Source organism: Zootoca vivipara, chromosome 16 (assembly GCF_963506605.1).
Source record: "Zootoca vivipara chromosome 16, rZooViv1.1, whole genome shotgun sequence".
NCBI lineage: Eukaryota > Metazoa > Chordata > Lepidosauria > Squamata > Lacertidae > Zootoca > Zootoca vivipara.
Window position 1 is genome coordinate 38,388,244 of NC_083291.1, and position 10,103 is coordinate 38,398,346.

The 10,103-nt window shown below is 51.4% G+C and overlaps 1 protein-coding gene across 4 annotated transcripts in view; it reads right to left on the minus strand.

The window, feature by feature from the left end:
* SRPK3 (SRSF protein kinase 3) overlaps positions 1-10,103 on the minus strand; it is a 31,700-nt gene extending 21,597 nt beyond the window's left edge. The window contains exons 1-5 of one of the 4 annotated variants that reach the window (XM_035140306.2): positions 9,812-10,103; positions 9,454-9,541; positions 5,218-5,354; positions 4,581-4,689; positions 3,255-3,342 (exon numbers count right to left, since the gene is read on the minus strand). In XM_035140306.2, coding sequence (XP_034996197.1) covers positions 3,255-3,342; positions 4,581-4,689; positions 5,218-5,354; positions 9,454-9,541; positions 9,812-9,854 — 465 coding nt within the window. In that variant the 5' untranslated portion in view covers positions 9,855-10,103. Of the gene's footprint in view, positions 1-3,254; positions 3,343-4,580; positions 4,690-5,217; positions 5,355-5,748; positions 7,087-9,453; positions 9,542-9,811 lie in introns of those variants that run through there. The other 3 variants (XM_035140309.2, XM_035140307.2, XM_035140310.2) reach the window with 3 other exon arrangements.

Consider the following 10,103-nt stretch of genomic DNA (forward strand, 5'->3'; position numbering starts at 1 on the left):
ATGGCGGGGATTTCCATGGTTAAAGAAGATAATTAGGCTTAAATCTATGGACATACTTCAGAAGGAGGGGAAGAAGCGCTGTTTACTGCTGAGAAATTTATGCTGCTGAAAGGAGAGGAGTCAAAGATTGTACTGCATCTGGAAGAAGGATTGATGGGGACGGAGCGATAAGGGAAGTGAGTTTTTATTTTTTTCCCCTTCATATTGCTGCATCGTACCTTCCCGGACGCGATGTCCTGGCTTGTTTGGAGTGAAAGAGAAGCAAAAGACTGTGTGAGTTGAACTTTATAACTGTTGTTACTGAGCATATTTTTTTAAAGATGTGGAGTTGCCGATGAGAAAAGCCTCCCCCTAGTCGGGCGGAAGGGGTTCTGGACGCGCTCGGAGGATTTATGAGTTGTGACGCACTTTAAATTGGAGCAGCGACCTGAAGCTAAGTTCAGCTATAGGGCAAGGAGATCCATTAATTTACCAAGAGTTTATGGTTTGATGTTTGGGTCTCCTGCCTGAAAAAGCTGTAAATTCTATAATGATCGTGAATCTTCATGGCTATGAGAGAAAGCGAAAGTGATTTGAGCTTTTTGAGATGGCGCTGCTTCGGGCTGCTTCGACGCAACAAGGAGCTCCATTAAGAAGATTTATGGGGAGGCTGGACTGATTAACTCACACAGGAGAAAGAACATCTGTGAAACTTTGTTTGATATTTATCTCAGCGGCTGGGAAACAATCGGATGAAAGTGGAAAACATCTATGTGACTGTAAGGGGAAGATCTGGATTATTATGAACTTGGAGGACGATTTGAACTTTAGAAAAAAGACGGCAGTGGACAGTCGCGAGGAATTCCCAATTTCTTGAAGCATGGGAACCCAAATAAAAAATTCTTTAGATGATTTGGCATAACATTCGGTTTGATTGATATATATATGTGTATAATTTGAAATATTGAATGTGATATAATTGGTTTTAATTGGAAAATTAATAAAAAATATTTAAAAAAAAAAAGAAACAGACATCCTGGAGAGTGAAGTCAAATGGGCCTTAAAAAGTACTGTTAATAACAAGGCCAGTGGAAGTGATTATATTTCAGCTGAACTATTTAAAATTTTAAAAGATGATGCTGTTAAGGTACTACACTCAATATGCCAGCAAGTTTGGAAAACTCAGCAGTGGCCAGAGGATTGGAGAAGATTAGTCTACATCCCAATCCCAAAGAAGGGCAGTGCCAAAGAATGCTCCTACTACCGCACAATTGCGCTCATTTTACACGCTTGCAAGGTTATGCTTAAAATTCTACAAGGCAGGCTTTGGCAGTATGCGGACCGAGAACTCCCAGAGGTGCAATCTGGATTTCAAAGGGGCAGAGGAACCAGAGACCAAATTGCAAACATGCACTGGATTATGGAGAAAGCTAGAGAGTTCCAGAAAAACATCTACTTCTGCTTCATTGACTACACAAAAGCCTTTGACTGTGTCGACCACAGCAAACTATGGCAAGTTCTTAAAGAAATGGGAGTGCCTGATCACCTCATCTGTCTCCTGAGAAATCTCTATGTGGGACAAGAAGCTACAATTAGAACTGGATATGGAACAACTGATTGGTTCAAAATTGGGAAAGGAGTACGACAAGGTTGTATATTGTCTCCCTGCTTATTTAACTTATACACAGAATTCATCATGCAAAAGCCTGGGCTGGCTGAATCCCAAGCTGGAATTAATATTGCCGGAAGAAATAACAACAACCTCAGATATGCAGATGACACAACCTTGATGGCAGAAAGTGAGGAGGAATTAAAGAACCTTTTAATGAGGGTGAAAGAGGAGAGCGCAAAATATGGTCTGAAGCTCAACATCAAAAAAACTAAGATCATGGCCACTGGTCCCACCACCTCCTGGCAAATAGAAGGGGAAGAAATGGAGGCAGTGAGAGATTTTACGTTCTTGGGCTCCATGATCACTGCAGATGGTGACAGCAGTTACGAAATTAAAAGATGCCTGCTTCTTGGGAGAAAAGCAATGACAAACCTAAAGGTAAAGGGTAAAGGGACCCCTGACCGTTAGGTCCAGTCGTGGACGACTCTGGGGTTGTGGTGCTCATCTCGCTTTACTGGCCAAGGGAGCCAGCGTACAGCTTCCAGGTCATGTGGCCAGCATGACAAAGCCGCTTCTGGCGAACCAGAGCAGCACACGGAAATGCCGGTTACCTTCCCACCGGAGCGGTACCCATTTGTCTACTTGCACTTTGAGGTGCTTTCGAACTGCTAGGTTGGCAGGAGCTGGGACCGAGCAATGGGAGCTCACCCTGGATTCGAACCACCGACCTTCTGATCCGGCAAGCCCTAGACTCTGTGGTTTAGACCACAGCGCCACCCGCGTCTCCATCCCTGCTCTACACCATACTTCATTTTCTATCTTTCGATCATAATGTTCCCCCTTGCCCCCTCAAAATAAAGACCCCACGGTTGTAACGTTTCCTCAAAGGGGGTGTGTGTCTCCAGTGCGCCCTGATCATTTTGACCAAGCTGCGGGAGGCAATGGAAGACAGGAGTGCCTGGCGTGCTCTGGTCAATGGGGACATGAAGAGTCGGACATGACTAAACGACTAAACAACAAGTCTTTCCCCTGCCCACCTCCCTAATATTCTTAAGAGGATCTCTTCTCCAGTCTTCAGAGAGTAGCTGGAAGTGGGGAGGCAGAAAAAGCTCCTCCTTTCCTTCCAGTCTACAGTTTAAATCTGAAATCTTAGGTGCAGTATTGCGCCCAGAGCTCAGAAACTGCTTGCGTTAATGAAATTCCCTATCGCAAAATGTGCATTGGACTACAATTCTCATGAGTCCTTACCAGCACCCAGTGTTTGCTGGGGCTGATGGAAGTTGTGGTCCAGGTCATACGGAGAGCATCAGATTAGATTGGCTAAGGGAACTCTAGAGAAGACACTGTGTCTGACAGCAAAGGGTGGGATCTAGATGGCAACCAGAGCAAATGGATCCAGGGTAGGGGCGCTTCACCTACTCAATTAATTATCCGAGCCTAGGCTCTCCGAGGGATCAGAAAAAATAATAAAAGAGTGCCATGTTCTCCCTGTGTGCTCACATACACATGGGCACCAATAGTTTATGGCTCAGGGCTCCCAAGCAGAAGGGGTTCCAAGTATGCCAAAATCTCACGAGCTTCCTCTCCTAAGTAATCACTACTCCTCAAGAGGGGACAGGCCCCCCAGAACTGGGGAAGGGGGTGGGCAAGGAGGACAACTCACACATTTCAGCAGCTTTATCTCATCCACGGCTGTCTCTGTATAGTGCACAGCACTCTTCACCACTTTGAGGGCCACAAAACGCTTCCGCCTTGCGGGGGGAGGGGGGGAACAGAGAAGGAAGGGACTGGTTAGTCCTGGCTCCCCCTTTCCACTTTTTGTTTTAAAATTTGCCCCCCACTTCGTAATCTCCACAGAAGCTTTTATCATAGTTTTAAACAAGTCTTTAACTTGTTTTGTTGTGCGAAGTCTTGATGCTCCTGTGGAGATTACAAAGTGGGGGGCAATTTTTTGTAGCAGTGATTAACAACAACAACAACTTCATAAAAGCAAAGTGGGAATACTTAACAATTTACCCAATTGGAAACAGCAAGTTCCTCTGCTATTAAGACACTTGACTACCATGCCCACCCTTTCCTTGTCCCCCACACACTCAGATTAGGCAATCCCTTTACGCCCATCAATTATTCTGTACAGTGGAACCTCGGTTTACGAACGCAATCCGTTCCACGGAGGCATTCGCTCCCCGAAGGCATGCTTTTGCGCGTAGCGCCAATAGAGCGCTTCTGCGCACGCATGCGCTGCGCAGATCGCTTCGTCGCATGCGCGAGCTGCGTAGAAGCGATCCGCGCATCCAACGCCGCGGAACCCGGATGTAAACACTTCCGGGTCCGCGGCGTTCCTAAGCAGAGGCATTCAAACACAGAGATAGTTGTAAACCAAGGTTTCACTGTACTTAACAATCAGCAGCCTGGTTAGAAAGGCTGAGTTTCTGCCCCCACCCCTTTGCCTCTTACTGAAGGCGTTGGCTACTTTGGAATATCTAATTACAGGTAAAAAGCGACAATCCTGTGAATACACTCTGGATTTGTATTTCCAGCCTTATCGGTCCTCCTGCTAAGGAGGGTAAAATGCACACACTGTGTGGTTCCAAAGGCTCAATGGGCTTTTGTGCAAACTAATAACCACAATGACAACAAGTTTAAATTTAAGCAAGCTTCTAGCCCTCAGAGCAGCAGAACAATCATGATCATATAAGCCCTCAGCGCATTCCTCTCTTTTTCTTCTCCTTGCTATGAATCTATATGGTATAAAAATCACTTCCTGAGTATTTCCATTTCCCTTAATTCTTCCTCCCTTATTTCTGACTTCGCATAGCCTCCCTTTGTTGCCCCATAATCTGACCAGTCAGAAAACACTGCCTTTTATTTTCTCCATTTTTCAGGAAAGTGAAGTCCATTGTACTAGCCTTTCACTCCTTAATTCTCTGGTATGGAACAGAAACTCCCGGTAAGCATGCCCCCTGCCTCCCCACCCCGCCATACTCACTGAATGTCCCAACAAAGCCAGACAGTCGAAAAGTGCCCCCAGCCGAGTTTCCGCACCACATGGTAGCGCCCGTTGAACAGGTCCCCAATCTTTACCGGGTAATACCCACCTAGCAAGGCAAGAAGGGGAAGATAGGTTAACTATACCAGTTGCCAGAGTCACAGAGAACAGCCCCGTCCTGGCCCAGCCCAATTGCCACCCTGGACCATGGTGCACCTGGCGCTGGGGTGGGTTACTTCTGGCCCAGGACTACAGATCCCATCAGCCTCAACCAACCTGGCCAAAGGTCAGGGATCGTGGGAGCTGTAGTTCAACAACATTGGAAGGCCCACAGGTTTCTTGCCCATGTTCTAGTACTGCATGTGGGCAATTTCTAAAGACATTAAACAGTTTTGCTGTTATTCTTTAGGAGCATAAAAGAGCGCTCTGCTGAACCAGGCCAAGGGTCTAGCTCTCTGGGTTGTCTTGCTGGAAACAAGAGCAAGTTTAGAAGCTCAACAAGCAGAGGGTATGAAGGCAATGCAGTCTTCCTTTGTTTTATCTGCTCTCAGCACTTGCAATTCCAAACAGAAAGCCCCTAATCTGCCCCAGTTTGGGGAAAGAATAGCCTGCCCCACTCCCCACACTGCCCAAATACCTCGGCAGTAATCTCGGGGGTCTTCTTGTTCCTCATCATCAGATCCCAGCTGCCCTCCTCCAATCACAGCAGGGAAAGGCAGGGGGGGTATTGGAGGGGTGCTCGGAGCATCATCTGAGCAGGAGGGACTCAGTGGCCTAGAAGAGTTGGGGGGGGGGCGTGGGGAGAAAGAGAGACTTGTCAGGAGCATCTCAATTCCCAATGATGTCATTTACTTTTTTAATTCATGTTTATCCCGCTTCTGTAAGCAGCTGTTTATGCAGACATCCCTTGCCTGCTTCCAACCTGAGAGTCACCTCTGGAGAGGACGAACCACACAGGCATTAATTCTCCCCCCCCCAACAGAAAGTTTAAGGAATTGTAACTTTTATTTGCTCATATTCTTAAACCTCCCATCTTCCACTCTGTCAAAATTCAGAGTAAGCCCCTCTTTTACATTTATATCATTTTGTAAAACGTCATGTACATCAATGGCACACAAAAAAATAAAATAAGAACACCCCCCTCCTTTCACAATAATTTTAGACATACCTACTGCCTCCTAGTCCCTCTTGCATTGTTTCCCCCACCTCCAAAGATACACAGGGAAGCGATTCGGAGTGGCCAAGCATAAAATGAAATTAACTGGCACCCTTTTCTCTGCTGATCTTCCAGTTCCTGTTATAGGGAGGTGTGTATTTGGGGAGGGGGGAGGGCAAGGGGAGAAGACCTGCCCTGTTCCCGACGCCTTTCCCCAGGGAGAAGATATTCCTCAGAGCAAAGTTCCCAGATCTGGGTGGGAGCTGCCGATTCTGGCGTGAAAGCCAGGCTGGAGTGACAGGCCCTGGGATGGAGACCAGAGACTGTTTCAGCAAAGCATGCCGGCAGCTGGGCACCTTATCTGTCCACATGCTCCCCTCCTTAGTAAAAGAGGAATTAATACCTTGTGAGCTCAGAACCCTCCTCCCCGCCAGAGCCCAAATGTGCACAGAGACACCAGAGGCGGACGGGGGGTTAAAAATAGCCCCATGGCCCCCAGCAGCTGCCACCCAGGATGGGAATGGAATCTGGGCAAGGGGAAGCAGCCAGCCCTGCATGGCGTGGGCCTGGCTCACCATGAGGCGACAGGCCCAAGGTCCAGACCAAACGGCCAAGGGTGCTCTCCCATAGAAAAGAAACTAAAAACTCTCTCTATAAAGGGAGGAGAGTTTGAGCACAGTTTTGCCGCAGCTTGCAAGTTTCCTATGTGGAGATACTTTTATTTATTTAATTGTGTAATTCCCCGCCGTCTGCAATCTGAATCGGCACAGCATGATGATCTAGGGGCCGTGGGTTCAGCATGTTCCCCACAGAACCAAAAAGCCTAATTGTTCTTCTTTGTGGCATCTGACTCGGATTCAGAGCCAACCTTCTCCAAAGGCACCAAGAAATAGATACACCGACCCAGTAACCTGCAACAGCATTTCCATCACCCATGGTAGCCTCATTCCTCTAAAAAGGCCTCAGCACCAGCACTCCTCCTTTAGCAGTCGCACATTTAAGTGGCACTCTCCTTAAAAAGGGAAGAGAATAAACTCAATTTCACAGGCACACTTGGTGGGGACACGGGAGAGGGCCTTCTTGAGGGTGGCTGCTCCCAGACTTGGGAATTCCCTCCCTAGAGAAGCTAGACTCGCTCCCTCCTTGTCGTCCTTGCATTGCCAGGTGAAGACCTCCTTGTTTCAACAGGCTTTTGGGAACCGCTGTGATGTGTTTATTGTAATCATCTATAATTTTAATAAATGTGTTATATAAATTGTTTTACTTTTATTAACAGGGGCGTAGCCAGGATCAAAACCAGGGGGGGGCAAGGGGCGGGGCCAAGGCACGGGAGGGGAGGGGCCACAACAGATGTCAAGGCGACAACAGACAATCCACCAGGGCCATCCCAAGCCCATCCAGCGCCGCGGCGCAAAGGCACCCCTGACGCCCCCTCCCCGCACGGGAGAAACGGGAGAGGGGCGCCGACGAGCGCCCCGATGGGCGCGGCATCCCCCGGTATCCAAAGTCCGAAACGGAGCCTTCACTGGCGCAGGAGCCGCCGAGTGCGCAACTTGCCCCGCAAAGCCTCCCTCGACGACTGCGGCGCCCCCGCCAGCGATGCCCTCCGTGGCCCGCAAGTGGCGATCCCGGGCGGCGACTCCGGAGCGGGGCCACAGCCCCCCCCAAGCGCACACACCCCCAGCGCAAACCGCGCGGCGGTCGCCCCGCTGGAACGCCAGGCAGCGGAGCGGGAAGCCTCCGCCGGGAGGGCTGCGGGGAGGGCTCCAAGAGAGCGCCCCACCCGAAAGCGCCGCCCAGCGCACGCTCCCTCTGCACTCCCCGCCGAAGGCGCCCCACGAGCCTCCCGCCGGGAGGAAGGAGGTGGCCGAGGCGGTGCGGCCCGCGGGGCCAGCAGCGGCCGCCCGGACGCACCCCTCCCAGCTTACAGCAGGCCCGCCTCAAGGACATCGGGCGCCGTGGCTCGAAGGTCCCTCCGGCGCCCAAACATCCTTCCGGCGCCACCCCTGCGCCGCCCCCCCCCACAGACAGGGCTGCCCGGGCCGCGGAGGGGGCGGGCGGGGGGGCAACCCCTCCCCACACCCCATCGAGGAAGGGGCACGAAGAGAGGATGAGGACGCCGCAGAAGCAGCCACCCGCGGGGAAAGGAGCTGCGCCTCCAGGAGAAGGAGGGCAATTCAAGGGAGCAAAACGCAGCACGGCGACAGCGGCTCAGCTGCGCTCCCTGGCTCCCCGCCCGCCTGGCCCCGCCGGAGGGCGCGACAGGGAGCTGGAGGGAGGGCGCGGAACGCCGAACCCGCGCTCCGCCGGGCTGCGCTCCGCCTCCGACCCTGTCCACCAGCGCTGCTCTCGCCCACCGGCCCCGCCTCCAGGAGGGGCAACTGCCCCCTCCTGCCCCCCCTGCCTACGCCCATGTTTATTAATGTTTCATAAGTTTTCCCCATATTTTTTAGCTGTCACCTTGTGTCAGCTGTCACCGTAAGTCACCTTGTGTCCCAGTTTGGGGAAAAGGCAGGATATATATAGAATAATAATAATAATAATTTCAGATGGTGGCAGGAATTACCTTATCTCAGGGGAGCCTTCCCTATCCTGGTTATGAGTTGGACTCGTAACTCCCATCAGCCCCAGCCAGTGGTAAGGGATGATGGAAATGGAAGCCCAACAACATATTGAGGGACCTAGCTTGGTTCACTTGTCCGAGTCATCTGGACTTACTAGTCTGTCACAGCCATCCTGCTGCAAAAGGCACCCAATCCATGTTCATGAACTGAGGCCGCTTAAAAGCCTAACACATTTATCATGGCACAGGCTTTTATAGGCCGTAGCTCATTTGCACGGCATTCAATCTAGGCAACAACAACGAGCAAAAACGAGCCTTACTCCCGGAAGCTCACAATAAAACGTTTGTTAATGGGAAGAGGTAAAGGTCCTAAAGTGAGCAAACACAGCCATTCTTACTCAGGTTTTGCCTTGAAGACGGGTGGCTGAGCCTTCACCATCAGAAAGCTTAATTACTTTCTCGACCAACTTTCCTGCTTTACACATCAATGAAGCAACGTAGAAGCGCTCATGCTGCAATGCAATCAAAGTTGCAGCAGAAGCTTTATCATCATTTTCCTCCCTTGCCAGAGAAATGATTTGGTCTTCTCAACACCCAAATTACTGCCTCCACTTTTTTTACATTTCAGTTTATTTACTGTATAGCGTTATACCTGTGATGGCCATTCACACATGCAAACTATGACATCTTCCAGAGACAAATGAAACTGACCGATTTCCTGAAATTCCCACCCTCCAAACACTAAAAGTCGCTTACCACGTGTGCACACATGCCACTGGCGTCCTTGCAGCTTGAAGACTGGCAGCGGAGAGCCTGAACGGGCACCCCCGAAAAGGCAGGGCGCTTTAGGCATTTGTACCCGTGATGGCCCGCCCACCCAAGCCACGATTCCGAACATGCACGTGTGAATCTGCCCTGAGAAGCCGCAGCCAGCCCTGCACTCCCCTTGCGGGCTTCTCCAGCACCTGTTCCGCAAACCTGCCCCCCTCTAAGTCCTCTAAACGGGGAGAAACCCCCCCCCTCCGAGAGCTGCAGTTTACAGAAGCAGGACCTATCGCTCGCATTCATTCGCACACGCACCCCCGACGGGGCAGGGTTGCTCCAGCCGCTGCCCTCCCACCAAGGTAAGATGCACCCGGCGGCGCCCCACTCACCCCGTGGGGGTCTCGCTCTCTGCCTGCGGAGCGGGCGGCGCCTTCTCTTTCTTATGCTTCTTCTTTTTGCCGCGGCCGTTCCCCGGGCCTGATGGATGATGCGAGGGAGAAGAAGAATTAGCGCTCGGCCGGCGGAGGGACCGCAGCTCCGCCTGCAAAAGTTTCCTAGGCAAGCTTGCAAATGGCAGCAGGGACCGTCCGTGCAAGAGGCAACCCCCCCCCCCTGCCCCGCCTCTGCACCTGCCGCGGCCCCCTCTTTTCTCCCAATGCAACTTCCTCCCCCCACCCAGAATTTATCTGCAGCCCCCATGCACGCACCCCGAATACTTTAAGGGCAGCCGCGCGCCCCCCGCTTTACCTTTCTTGCTGCTCATGGCCCCCCCAGCCCCTGTGAGCTCCATACAGGCTCAGGGATCCCCCTTGCGCCTGCGTAGCCCGTCCCCTTCCCAACCGCACCAGCTGCTTCTGCTCCACCACGTGAGGCTGGGAGGGAGGAGACTGAGCACCCTCTCGGCCTTCCCCTCCCCTTCCCCTCCATGGGGTAGGGAGCGGGGGAGAGAGAGAAGGCGGAGAAAGACGAGGCAAATGGCAGTGTTGTGCTTTTAAAAAGCAAGTTTACTAAAGCGTCTGAGTGACAGGTGCTAGATGCA